This window comes from Aythya ferina (genome assembly GCF_964211825.1).
Source record: "Aythya ferina genome assembly, chromosome: 1".
NCBI classification, from domain to species: Eukaryota; Metazoa; Chordata; class Aves; order Anseriformes; family Anatidae; genus Aythya; species Aythya ferina.
In genome coordinates, this window is record NC_140296.1 from 87,021,252 (window position 1) to 87,036,165 (window position 14,914).

Below are 14,914 nucleotides of genomic sequence, written 5' to 3' on the forward strand. Positions count from 1 at the left end.
TAAAAGCAAATATATTTCACAAGAATGCAATATAAGAAATGTTTTCAAATTTATCTTTTTTTAATTTTCAAGATTTGTTCAATATTTTTTCCTTCTAATTTTAATATTTATAAGATATGAAAAGATGTAAGATATATATCATCTTATATATCTATAAGATATGAAAAGAGGTATCTTAACTCAACTACTTATAAACACCTCAAAGTAAAAAACTATAAATAGCAAAACTTTGTAAATTACAATTTACAATTACAATTATAATTTACTTTGTAAATTATTTTGTAAATTACATAACATTTGGCAGCAATTAAGGTCATTTCCATACTAAGACTAGTCTTTCTGAGTAATCTTTCTGAGGTCTTCTCCCACCCACCCCCCCAAATGGCATCTCCTGTAATAAGTACTCCCAAGGAAAATTAGTGAGAAGAATGAAGCAGCCATTCAGTACATTCAATTTATCCTTTGGCTATCACATCAGTGTGTGCACAACTATGTGCATGCACACTTACCCTTGCTTGTTCTGCACTAGGAAATGCTTAACATTCAAGAAACAAGCTCTACATAATTATTTCTTGAAGAAAATGAATACTGCAAAACCCAAACATTTTCACCGTTTTTCACTAAGTTTTCAAAGAGAACTACATAAAAAAAAAAGTTCTGAAAACATCATGTAGAAAATTCTGAAAATTTGAAAAAGAGAGAGTTCTATAAAAATAAAGCTTCCAAAAGGCTGAAAAAGATAATGAGCCTTAAAAAAAAAAAAAAAAAAAAAAAAAAAAAAAAAAAAAAAGGGAACCCAACAACAGCTTCCAAGCACCTGTGAGAAGGTCACCAATAAGATGCAGCCAAGCTCTTTCCAAGGGTGCATGCTGGGAGGATGAGAGGCAACAGGCATAAAGTAAATCGAGATGCTCAGAACAGACATAAGACAAAAAAAAATCACCGTGAGAACAATCACAATGTGAAACAGGTTCCCAAGAGGTGGCGCAGTCTCCATTATTAGAGATTTTCCAGATCTGCCTAGCCAAAGCCCTGAGCAACCTGGTCACCCAAAGATGACCCTGCTTTGCACAGGGTCCTAAGGTCCCTTCCAACCTGAATTATTCTGTGATGTTATGACATTAAGGAAATTAAAATCTCTCACACATCAACAGAGCTACATCTTACAAAACACTTTGATGAATATCTGTGGACAGATGGAAAATTAAGGAGCAAGGACTAATCACACAGGGATAAGTTCCTAAAAGTGATTCTAGTGACTTTCATTATGATTAACAGGCTAGGAAAATAAAAGGTTCTATTTTTAACCCAAGAAAATTAGGCTTTAGTGGTTGTGCTATCATTCTTTTCCCACAATAAAATAATAATATTCTGAATAATAATAATAATATTTTTCTAGCTTTTTTAGCCAATTTCAAGCAAATCTGACAGGAAAATCAGTCTCAAAGATAACTGCTGTTACAAATGTTTTTTTTTTGAAAATTGGTTGGCGGGGAGAAGAGTGAACATCCTGTTTGTGTTGTCCCACAGGAAAAGACAAACATAGTGTCACTGTAGTCCATTTTGTTTGGCAGCTGTATTCCAGCCAGCCAATCAATACACAAATTGATCCAGGTTTGATACAGGTATGTTCTTTATACTGTGTTAAACATATGTGAATTTTTGTTATTGTTTTCAAACTTTGGCAACCACTTCTTTTAAATTTTGCTGCTGTCATACAATACTTGTAGACTCGTAGATCATCTACCCTGAACTAAGACTATATAATGTTATATTATCATCATATTGCTCTAATACATAGAGAACTATGTATTAGTTAAGACAATGTCTTAATGAAATTATTACTAAAACCCAATTTTCTTGACTGATATCATGCATAATGATACAGTAGAACAGCAAAATAATTGTCTTATTTATTTTAGTATAACTTTTGAAAGAATGTTTTCAAGCTCATGCTATGAATTAATCCTTTTCCTTTTATGGGAAAAGCAACCAGACACTTAAGATAATTACAGATCAGTCTTAAAATTAAAGTCTAGTCTAAAAGAAAATTATATACTCCAGGAGACAACAAAGAATATAATATCAGAAAGAGATACTTGCAGTGGATCAATGGTATTGTTCCTCCAAAATAACAGCAAACAGGCATTTTACTTTTACAGAAAATATCTGCAGTGCTCTGCTTCACTTTAAGAAGTCAATTTCCCTTCCGTGTTAAATAAAACAGTATTATCTGTGAATCCCCAGATGAACAGATACAGGGCTAAATTATCTCAAGCATATAGACTAAAAAAAAATCTGGAACAGGAACTACTCTTGCAATCTGCAATGTATCTAGTGCTATAATGAAAACAAATTTTGTTCAGGTCAATGTCCATAATTTTCGGGATCAACCCAGAAGTCTCGAGTGGAATTTGCACAAAGCACAAAAAAAAGTTGTGCTTTGCACAAAGTTCAAACAAGAACTCACCCTTCAAGAAAAATAAATTTGAACGATCACCTCTACTGAGTTACTGAAGCTCACCTGGATGAAAGGCTAAACTTCTTAAGTGTTCCAGTTGTCACTACCAAGATCTGTGACTACCACAGAACTTGCTACTTTGTACTCCAAATGTAATGTGCACCTCCTTTGACTCTTTGACATATATGGTATGTAAAAAAAAAAAAAAAAAAAAAAAAAAAAGATAAAAATTGAACTCAAACTGCCTTGGAAGAAGAAAGAGAAAATCATGTTTATTAGAAGATAGCTACAACATGAACACAGCAGAGAAACGACAGTGACAAAAGCTGTATAAAGCAGAAAATTATATCTTCTGAATTCATCTACAGATGTTAAAAGACTAGGCTGCCTCTGCTGTCAAAAAATGTTCTTCCAGGAGGAACTTAAAGGTAGGCGTACACTGCACCACAGCAGCTACAGAGCAGCAATTCTTTGAGAAGCATCAAGGGAATTCTGCAAAAACACACTTTAGAACATCTGTTGTGTTGAACCCAATAGCAGTTCTTGCAACAGAATCTCTCATTCAGTGCACAGTTGACCAAATATTCAACTAGCTAAAAAATGCTTTGCACATCAAAACCTAATGATCCAATACCAACAGTGAAAACGTACCTTAATTGTCTACACTTAAAGAAAGTAATAAAGTCATCACAAATAGGGCATCAGACTTGCATGCACACAGACACACTGCAACTCTCTGTGTAGGCTATGCCTACACAGATAGCTGCAGCTGAGGATGAATGAGAATGCCAATGGTTTGAGATGGCTGGATATAAATCAGGGGTTTCTGTGAAATTACATAGCTGCACCAACATACCATTTCTCTAAAGCAAGTATATCCTGCTTTCCAGCCATGTCTGTTAGCTTATGACACTAACTACCATGTTATATTATTTTTGATATCTCACACGAAGGCCCAAGATAGTTAATTTCCAGGCAACTCTAAGCCTATTTGCTTCTGGTCATATTTGTCTTCATACATATTTGCATTTTCATAGTTCTACAGCCCACATACTCATGACTAAACTCTAACATTTCCCAGATTTTTTAGTGTAATTCTTTGCTTCAGTCTGAACAGCAGAAGAAACCACTACAATGAAGAAACCAATACAATGACTTTTGTATGAATGTAATGCTTTTTTTGTCACTGAGAATTTTACAGTAAAGTACGCTAAGTTATGAGAATCATCAGGTTTAGTGGTTAGTGACTTAAAAACACTCAAGATTTTTTTTTTTCCATTGAAACACTTTCACGGGCAGCACAAACACAAGCTATTTCAGATGAGATAATAAGACCTATGTAATAAAAATAATTCTGAATTATTTATTTTCAGTTTTATTCTACTCCACAAATACCTTCAATTCCCATATCACGAACTGTCTGCATTAAGCTCTAAAACTATCTGTATGACAGTGATTCAATAAATGTCTTCCCCAAAGCAACAATATTATTTCTCATCCTGCCTCAAATTTGCTATATAAACTTTAACAAATAATTTTAAATTTTACTTGTCTCTATTCCGTTTAGAATGGATGAATAAGAATTAGAATTCCATGTAGAATTTAGAATGTCTTATGTGTATATTAGGTCATGAAAACAGGTATTTTAATAGGAATATATAAGGCAAATTATTTTCCAGATTATATTGTAAAATTAATCTTTCTAGTTACAATCTAGACAACAAAAAATATTCCCATATATTTTGGGTTTCTTTACATTATAAATATTGACAGAAAGCCATATCTAGACTGACAATAATAAATGCATTTTTACATTATCTTATGCGTGTTTGTCATACAGCATTTTATACTTGTTTGCAAACAATTAAGGAACCAATGAAACCTACCAATATGTTAACTTGATGGTGTGATATTGTGGAGGCAAACCAAGTGTCAAATCTGTTGCATGAATTAGATTCTAAGACAACTGCCAGGCACTTTTATAACTTATGTATGGTATGGAAATAAATTAACTAATGCTAGCTGAATGGGTCAATTATTATAAGCTGCTTCCATGCTTTCTTTTTCAAAAATTTCAAAAAAACAAACAAGTAAACAAACAAAAAACAACAACAACAAAAAGCCACATTTGAGCTGCTGTGAAAGCAAGGGAAAAACAAACAAACAAACAAACAAACAAACAGAAAACCCTACTTCTCATGTAACTAAGGCATGGTGGCTATTTTGAGATTTGCATTTGAAAGGAAATAATTTTCTTCTCTCATTAAAGATGACATCCTGTCCTGGCTTTACCGCACATATTGAATCCTATGCTTTCAACAAGTTGCAGTCTTCCCTGTACTGCAATAAATCCAGTTAGCATTCATTCTTGTCATTCACTTTGTCAGAGGTAAGGCAAGGAACAAAGAAATGGCCATGGTGAAAAAGAGATCTATAACAACATTTTTACACGTAAATGGACACTCAGATGGGGATTAAGGCCTAAACATAGTTTTATAGCTGTATTTTAATGATAAATCCATGCAAGATTGGCACAGGATGCATGAGTTGTGTGCTTTCAAAGTAAGAGATTGAGGCCATGCAGGATATCTTCAGGCATCAAGATATTTCTAGAAACCTGTATTTAAGCAACTATATTTCCTCAGTATTTTAAACCTGCCTGGCTTTGCACTCATCAATGCTTTATAGATATATCCTAAAATTATCCTATTCTAAAAAGAGAGACAGACAGTAAGTAGGTCCCTGGTCTGTATCCAGATGTCTTAGTATCCTATCTACACGTTTTCATCTAATAGAGCACAGAGGCGGGATCTGATTCAGATGCCATAGATGAGCAAGATGAGGCTTACCAGTGATGTTCTCTGTGCTTCTTTTTTCTGTTATCTTGATCCACACATCAGATCAGCTCTCAACTCAACAACATTTATTAGTAAGTGATTATAACAAATGCTACAGTGAGGTGTTAAAAAATATGACCACAAAATAGTTACATCTCTGCCAATGAAAAGAATATTATAAGAAATGCTTTTCATCAGGTCTTATCAAGTTCTGAGTATCAACGCCTAATTTGCAAGGCAACTCACAAATGATTACCAATTGCACTGCTATCCAAAAATGAACTTTCTTTATGGTTTGTTCTTGTTACTATAAATATTGTTAGCTGTTTGTCACTTTTATAATACTGCCAACCTGTTTTGGCACCATTATTATGGATTTGGGATCTTCTCCTTGGTCAGAGAAGGGCAACCTGCTCTTGGTGTCCCTGCTTGAGCAGGTGGGGTTGAACCAGATGACCTCCAGAGATTCCTTCCTACCTCAGCCATTCCGTGATTCATGATCAGCTAATAAAAACCATTTTACAAAATATTTTTTTCTGATATAACTAAGACTGACATATGACTTTTATCATCTTTTCAGAATTAAAAACATTTTGTAAGGATATCTGATATGAACTTTCCCCAAATCTCTCAGAACATTTAAATTTAATTAGATTTCAGATTAATTAGATGAGCATTAGTCTAGTCTGTAAGGTATGCTCTGGAAAATAATTCTTAAATAAAACATGAAAAAGACAAAAAATAGTTTTCTGAAAACTAATAATAGGCTCTTTAAGACTGTAAGAAGAAAACAGTTTAAAAATGTTTAAGGTCTACAATATCTGTAAAACAAGTATTTTGCTTTTAAATTAACATCTTTTGAGAATTTCTCCATTTTTTTTCTGCCTTGTGCTTCTAGATATTATATTCTTTGTGAATGATTTGCAACACCAATAGAATAACTTAAAATGAATATATTGTTGGTCTATTCTGGAAAAGTTTATTGCACTTTATTGATCCAGTAACTGTTAGAAAGGAACACTTTCAGAGAGTACGTGCTGTTGTTCACAGTAACAAGACTGTGGCAATAAATATCCTTAGAATACAATATCCTGACAAGAGAAAAAAGGTCTTCCAAAAGTGTTAAGTTGACAAGACATTATGTAGACAATCTTTAAAACATTTATTTTCTAATATAGATTTAGTAATTTTTTTTTCAGTTATTGTGTGTTGTTATTGAAGATTTAAAGGGACCTGTAGTGATTTCCTAAATATTAATAATTAATACAAAAATACACTGGATAAAACTGCTAAAAAGAAGGGAGACTATTGTTAAATTCAGGTATAGTGACAGGAAAACTTACGGTATCTAAATGATTATTCTTATTGGCACTTTAACATACATTTATAACATTCAGATTGTATTATCTTAATGTGACTATTGAAAAAAACATAAAAATTTAGTATCTCAAGTACACAGGTTGAAGTTACAAATTAAATGAGTTAGGCTCACAAAAAAACAAATCATGGCCCTGCTGCTGCTGTTTCCCAGGGTTTGCTATGTACTCTGAAAACAAAGAAGCAAATTCCACTTGGAATGAGATGGTGTCACCCCATACATCTGTCAAAAGTACAATCACTGATCATGTTGTGAAATTAATTTGTACAGAAAAAAAAAATCACCTCCTATTAAGAAACAATGACAGACCTAGGCTATCTGTTGCAGACTTATTTTTTAAGTACATGAGTTTGTGAAAAAAAGCAAAAATTTGCATTCATCCTATGTTTCTGAAAGGCAAACAACTTTACAACTAAAAGAGCACAGAAAGGATGATCCCAGCATTTTTTATTGTACTTTTGCATTTAAATATTTCCTGTTATTTTACAGCAAGTACTCAAATATAGGCAAAACATTATAGTGACAATGTGAAGCAGCAAGGTTTTCAAAGACTTTAGAAGACTGGAGTTGTAATGCTATTTGAGTATGTATGATCACAATGAATTTCATTAAAATTGGCATGCTCCCTGTTGTAAAACAAATTGAAAATGTATTTTGTTTTCTTAGCAAAAGGAACACACTAAAGTTAATTACAAAGTATCTAGATATAAATTGGGACTTCCTGGAAATCTATTTCACACCAAAGATGAAAGATTTCCAGAATACGCTAACACAGTATGCAGCTAAGCTTTAAATATCTTAATGTTATCTACAATTAATAACTTATTACTGAAAAAAATAGTGAAGATTGGGGTTAATATCCAAAGATAAAGACAGAGGTATATTTCTTTGCATTAAAATTTGGTGTGTTTTTTAGAGAAGGCAAATAAAAGTAATGCAAAGAACAATTACTTCATCTTTATTTTCTTTGCCAAATAAACAATCTGTGCTTTAATATAAGCTTCTAAGGCTTTTAGTAACATGTGAGATGGCAGTGTACAAACCCTTCTTTCCATTCCACCTGAAGTCCTAAAGAGCACCTGATTTACACATGTCCAATTTCTACAAAGTAATAAGTGTAATTTCCTCAGAATTGACCTTAGATTTTTTTCAACTGTTTGTATAGAGTATTCATGACTTCTAAGTAGCGCACAAACACTTAAAAATTAATTTTCAGTTCTGTCTATGTCTAATATACAAATTTACTAAAAATAATAAAAAAAAAATCCCTACAGAAATGTTTTTCCTTTGATCCACCTATTTGCAATCACTATTAAACAAGACTTACTCAGATATTAGATTTTAACTGAATTTCTCCTCTTGGGTCTGGTGCCAGGATTTTCGGAGTGGACAACATCAGCCTCTATTGCTGTCAACTTCAGAAGTGAACATATTCCTTTTCAATGCTACATTAAGAGCAGACATTTTAGCTCCAGTGATTTTTTCTAGTAACTATGTAGTGAATTCATACATCAGCCACTACATGCTAATCTAGCCTATACAATAAAAATATTACTGAAAAATAGTCAGAAGTTATCCTATACATGACAAAACTATATTGAAAATAAATGAAGAAAGAGATTTTGTTAAAGTTTTGCTTGCTTACATACGGTTGTAATGGAAAATGACAAAATGTTCTCCGAAGTTGTACACTGCAATCTCAGCTCAGGGAGACTTACTGAAAGTATCTTACTGAAACTTACTGAAGTGATACTAGAATAGCAGTATCTTTATTTATAAAATATGAACTTTAATGGGAATTCAACATGAATGTTTCTATTTATTTCTATGAGATTTAAAGTAAGCTCTCTGCTAATAACTGTGAAGGTAATGAAAGCTCTTCTGTGTTCCAGCTATCATAGAGATCATTGTCTCTGCATTTACTTAAATAATAATTTCCTAATAATTACTTATTACAACCTTTTGATTACCTAAATCCAATATTCATAAATGAAAAAATAATAGTAAATTTCTTTCTGGATTCTTTCAAACATATAACGCATACTTTCCCTAACACTCCCTTGAAAGCAATAGAGTGTTCCAATAATACTTCCAAAACTGTCTTAAAACATCATCATCAGTAATGCTTCTCATAAACACAGGTTCATCAATGTCTCAATGGAAGACTTACACTGATGGTTTCATCCCTCACAGATACAAACAGCTAGAAGCAAAATGCTGAAGGCTGTATTGTCTTCTTTCATCTCCTCCCAAGCATTTGTGTGCAGTCCATTTTGTGTGCACCTCACAAAACTGCAGAAGCTACAGGGACCATCTCAGAGTTCAAACAAAACCAAGTAAACAGTGACACAGTAAAACTGACACCACAACTGAAATATTTAAAAGAAAACAAAAAGTGTGTGATTCCAGACAGCAGTCAAAGCTTATCACCTTGAGTTGGTGCCAATCATACTAAAAGAGGAATGCACCCCCAGGCAAACTCCAGATGGAAGAAAAATCATATTTTATACTTCTCTACTACCTTTACCTGAAGATTTCAAAATATTTGACAAACATTAGTTCATTTTACCTCCAAATACTTTCTGCAGCTGGCTAAATATCACTGTAGTCCAAATAAGGGATAAACTGTCAGTGTTGGGGGACCAAGCTTTCAGCTAAGAATACATCCTTGCTATGCATCAGTGGAAGAAAATGCACGTGGGGAAATTCTGAAGGTTTCCCACAGCTTGGTCTCTAAGTTATTGATTCCAATAACTAGAAGTTTTGTCAAAGCCACCTCTGGAAAAAACGCAACACCAAATATCCCCAGTTTTTATTATCTGTGAGAGCAGCTCTTGTGGTTTAGCCCAGGCAGGCAGCTAAATACCAGATAGCTCTGACTCACCCCAGATGGGATGGGGGAAAGAATTGGAGAGGGAAAAGTGCAAGAACTCATGGTTTGAGATAAAGACAGTTTACCAGGTAAAGCAAAAAACATAGCCAAGCAAAACAAAACAGGGAATTCATTCACTACTTCCCATTAGCAGGCTGGTGTTCAGCCATGTCCAGGAAAGCAGGGCACATCATATGTAGTGGTTTACTGGGAAGACAGATGGCATCACTCTGAATGTCCCCTCTTCCTCCTTTACCCCAGCTTTTATTTCTGAGCACGATACCATACAGCATGGGATACCCCTTTGGCCAGTCTGGCTCAACTGTCCCAGCTGTGACCTCCCCAGTTTCTTGTGCACCCCTAGCCTCCTCACTGATAGGGCAGCACAAGGATCTGAAAAGTCCTGGGCTCTGTGCAAGTGCTGCTCTGCAGCAACTAAAAACTATCACCACAGTTTTCATCAAAAATCCAAACCACAGTTTCATGTGAGCCTTTACAAAGAAAATTAACTCAATCCCAGCCAAAATCATGACAGCAGCTTGGCTCCAGACTTTGCTTCTGACTTATTCTTCATTTTTGTATATGTCATCATGACAAACAGAAGAACTTCTCTTACCACACTAGACCAATATAATATATTATATATACTTCAAAAAGAGTTAAATGCATATTAGAATCTCAAAATTTAGCTATGTCTGAAGATCCAATCTTGTAAAATTCCAATGAACTGACAATTTCAATGAATAGGACTATTCTTCCATATATACATATTTTCACTATCACATTAATAGTCTACATTCTCAGAATTGTCATGGACTTTTTGTGATAATTCAATAAATGTTTTAAACTATAACCTTTTATTTACAGTAAACTTATTTGTTAACTCTCAAATAACTCATACCACAAAAGAACAACCTTCCACCACCAACAAAAACAATAAAGCACGTCCCATAAATCAGAAACTTTGTTGCATCACTGCCATTAATATCTCATATACCATCAAATTAAAGAATTGGAAGAGCAATTCTAGAAAGTATAAACCTAGGTATTTTATTGCAAGATGCCAAAAATTTTCAACTTTGGGTATTGATAATAAATGACTGGATTGCTAGTCTCTGTTATGTTACTAATGAGCCATAACCAACAAAACAGGTTTCATTCAATTTGCATCAGAATGCAATTCCCAGATTACAAGTATACATAGAATATACTAAGAGAAAAAAATAAGTACCATGTGTACCATGAGATCACAAATTTATTATCCTTTTAATACCTTTCTATATTTCTCTTCATTCTCTTGACTTACTGTATGACTTCTAATATACAGAGAGATTTATAAAAAGATGACACTGGATTTAGAGCTGCTAATAATTCTAACTATGCTTCTTAGATATAAAGTGAGAACTGTTCCTGGAATTAGTAAATCCTTTATAATTACAAGGGATTTTACTCAGATACTCCCATCACAGGTTAAGATGTTTATATCAATAATGCTGTGTACAAGTACATTAGAATAACTAATAATAACTCAGAGTAAAGGTATATATCATTTTAGTGACATAGAAATATATAAGCAATACCCTGTTAGGTTTTCATCCAATGCTAATGATAGTTGGTCAATATATTTTCAATTTTACAAAAATGCTTATGAAATAAATAGCAAATTTCCATATACTTTCTATTTTCAGTTAGGAGAATGTATGGTTTACAGCTTTAAAAGGTATTTCCACAAGAAGGAGAGTAGGAAACAGTCACCAATAGTAAAACAAAAACTAAAGGATGTCATCAGAAATAACAATTTTTAGAAGGTACTTACGCCTGTCGGTCCCTGTACATCTTGTTAACTTTCTCCCATTGGAAATTAAGCTGAGTCAGCTTGTCTTGTATATTTGCTGCTTCCCTTGGTGTAGCACTTTGCAAAGCTGGTATCTTCTTGCTGTGAATAATATCTATATGACCCTGCAGTCTCCCCAGGCGATCTTTAATGTTCTGTAATATCAAGATTTTAAAAAGGAAAACAAAACATCAGCTGTAAAAAAAAACCAACAACATTGTTCATAAGCAAAAGAAAGGGGAGGAAAATGTACATTAAGCAGCAGCCTGGAAAATAATAACAATGTTACAATACAACCAGGTAGTAATGCCCATCCTTTCTTTGAAGACATAATTAACTATAGCTGAGAAAGGTGATGGCTGGAGGGGAAGCAAAGTGCTGTTAATTCAGTCACTCATTAATTCCCCTACAACAAGGTTACAACTGTTTTAACCCCATTTCTTCTTAAGAAACAAAGTTCCATTTTACAGGCTTATGTTTAAGAGTGTTTTTTAATTATTTGCTGTTTAGGCTCCTCTTTTGTACTTGTTTCAGCAGATATTACATGGAAGTCAAAGTTACAGCATGAGAAAAGTAGCTTATCACTGTTTTTGCCTTTTGCTGGATATTCACAACCCAATATTTGCAATTCTTTACTTAGTCCTTTATTCCTATTAATACTCAGTTCTTTGTGTTTCAGAGTAAGACAAAATAGTCAACAGTATTCCTTCATAAATGCATAATGCCCTCTGTTGGAAAACCAAGGAAGAAAAACTGAATTTACCTGGGGCCCTTAACATCTTTAAAGTGTGTGAAAACATTCATATCTTCATACTTTGTCAATGGCCATTCATTAGCCAACTATCAGTCCGCTCACTACCATGGCTGAATTACACAGATTTTCGTTATTTTTTCCTTGATAAACAATATTTAAATATGTTGTGCATTTTGTGAGCTAGTTCAACAGCTCTCTTTCTACTAAATCTTTTAAAATCATTTGAATTACTGAATTTGTTGGAAAACTCAATGCTGAGTTTATTGTCATAAACTCTGTACTGACTTCACTATAAGGTATTAAATGTAACAAGAAGTCATACCGGAGACTTTCTTCTTGTGAATCCATATGTATGTAATGAAGTCCTTAAGCAGAGGATTTCATGATACATTTCAGTCTACCATGAACAAAAGCACAGTTTGGTACTTCTATGATTTTCTTGTTCTTTACCAGGAAGAAGACACAAATATATTTTGGATCCACCAAAAAACACAAGTTACATAAGCTTGCCTTTCAACCTCATGTTGTAAATACTAAAGCCAGAGAAACAGCTGCTGGTTTTGAAGGAAAAGCATGCCTTTTATACAACTAATTTATACAGCTGTCACATTGATACAATGTTACAGTCCTGGTAACATACAACATAGTATAACCAGAAAGGAAACTCAAGCAAAATGAATGCTTCTGAAATGCATGTTAACCATTCATTCTTTAAAACTTTTAATTTCTGTTTCTTCCAGGTGTCCTCTGGCCTCAGTGCCACAAGGAATGTGATACTTGTTTTAGGGGTTTTATTTTTCTTTCTATGGTATTTCTGTTTGGAAGTAAAATGTTCTTTCTTCCAGATTAGTCAAGATATCCATGTTAAGAAAGAAATGTCAAATCTGGTAATTTCCTTCAGCAAATCGAAAACATTTCTTCACTAAAATCAACTCAATTCTTTTGAAAAGCTCTGGGCATTGTTCCTTACAAAGCTGAACTTCCCGTTATACATCTTGCTGCATAAATAAAATGAAGCAAGGCATGAAAGAATTTAAAAAGATGCTTTGGATTGGTGACTGCATCAATATGTCTCTAGTATAAAGTTAGACTTCCTTTTTCTGAAGTTTGTAAAGTTAAGACTTCTCCTTCTTCATAATGAAAGGCTAACAACTATGACAATTTAAGCATTTGAAACAATAATTTGGATGGTGCAAACAAAACTCACAAAAATCTGGACAAAACTAGACAAATCATCTGATATACCAGTGAGACCCTAAAAGCCTCAGATGATTCTTGTGATAGGTATACACAAATAGCAGTGCAAAAATTAATGTCTTCTTATTACGTTGTTATAGTATCTAGCTATTTCTCACCATTCCTGCTTTTTAATGAATTCCTAATACAGGCATGCATATGTCTTGCTGCAATTGCTCCACAAAGATAGGTATACTATCTGCATAAAAATCTAGTCATATTCAACTCCAACCATTTCTTCTAGCTCCCTAGATTTCCAATGCCATTACCTCTAACTCTTCTATGGTGTCTCTTATTTCTTCCAAAATACATATGTCTCACATTGCATATTGAGAACTTACAGCTAGGAACTTATCAGACCAACTGACGAATTAGTCTTAATTCTTGCTTAACACAGAAATATTCTTCAGTTGCTGTGCACAGCTCTGCAGCAACTTTGGCCCATAGATAAGGGAGAATGCTGATTTGACAGAGTTATGAGAGGTACAAATTACCAGTCTGTGTGTGAGCTCTTTCACACTACCAGCACTTTCAAAAGGAGGCAGGGATCAATGGATGTTGGGCTACTTCACAGTAAGGAGAAAAAGAAAAAAAAAAAAAAGCTCTATTTCATCATGCAGAAAAATATCAGACTTGGATTTCCCTTGTTAACGAAGAACAGGCATCAGATTTGAAGTAGTATGGGAGAGATTTTGTAATTTGGTTATAATGTAAAAGAAATAGAAGAAAAAAGACCATTAGTATGAATGGGATCTTCCTTAACCCATTGCCATTCCGGTTATTGCAAATGAATCTATCTAGAGTCCCTCAGCCATTTTCTTAGAAGGTTTCTGACAGATATGGACTGAATTCAGTCTGCACTGAATGTTTTTTTTTTTTGTTTGTTTGTTTGTTTGTTTGTTTGTTTGTTTTAATAGTTGTTTTATCTCTATGGGCTGTAAAAGATAAGAATGCTGTAGTTATTGAGGTACAACAGATATCCAGTGTAAGCTCACACCATCCAGTGGAGTTATCAACAAGAAAATAAAAGCTGTACTAAGCATTTACAAGCACATATTCCATCACATTGTTATGCCTTTCCTGTATTCCCACTCAAAGTTATGTCTCAGGCATACAGCTTGGGTTTGGTAATACAAATGAAGAACAGAATTGTCTTTCCTTAGTTTCTCCCAAAGAAACAGCTTTCATCTGTTTTAAGTATAATTAAAAATAATAATAATAATAATAAAAAAATAACGCTTCTTCAGTGTTCTTCTGTTTACCTATTCTGAAGGACAAGTACCCCACTTATATATCAACATTGTACAAAAAGAATGAACTAGAGGTCTGATCTTGAAAAATCTTGCTTAACTGTACAAGCTGAAGTCCAGAGCACATTCTTCTAGCAGCACCTTTTACAGCTAGAAAAAAAGTGCTCAGTTTTGTAAAAATTTGATTGTCTCTGTTTATAATATTCTCAATGTTACAAGCTTCCAATTAATGCATTTTTAAAAGGTTCTTTTATATTCTATGATAAAAAGAAAGAGTCTTATCAATCACAAA

The 14,914-nt window shown here is 33.6% G+C and overlaps 1 protein-coding gene across 12 annotated transcripts in view; it reads right to left on the reverse strand.

The window, feature by feature from the left end:
* DMD (dystrophin) overlaps nucleotides 1–14,914 on the reverse strand; it is a 1,246,037-nt gene that overhangs the window by 621,319 nt on the left and 609,804 nt on the right. For all 12 annotated transcript variants that reach the window (XM_084515490.1, XM_084515483.1, XM_084515486.1 and 9 more), the window contains one exon: nucleotides 11,365–11,537. In XM_084515490.1, the coding sequence (XP_084371616.1) occupies nucleotides 11,365–11,537 (173 nt within the window). The remainder of the gene's footprint in view (nucleotides 1–11,364; nucleotides 11,538–14,914) is intronic.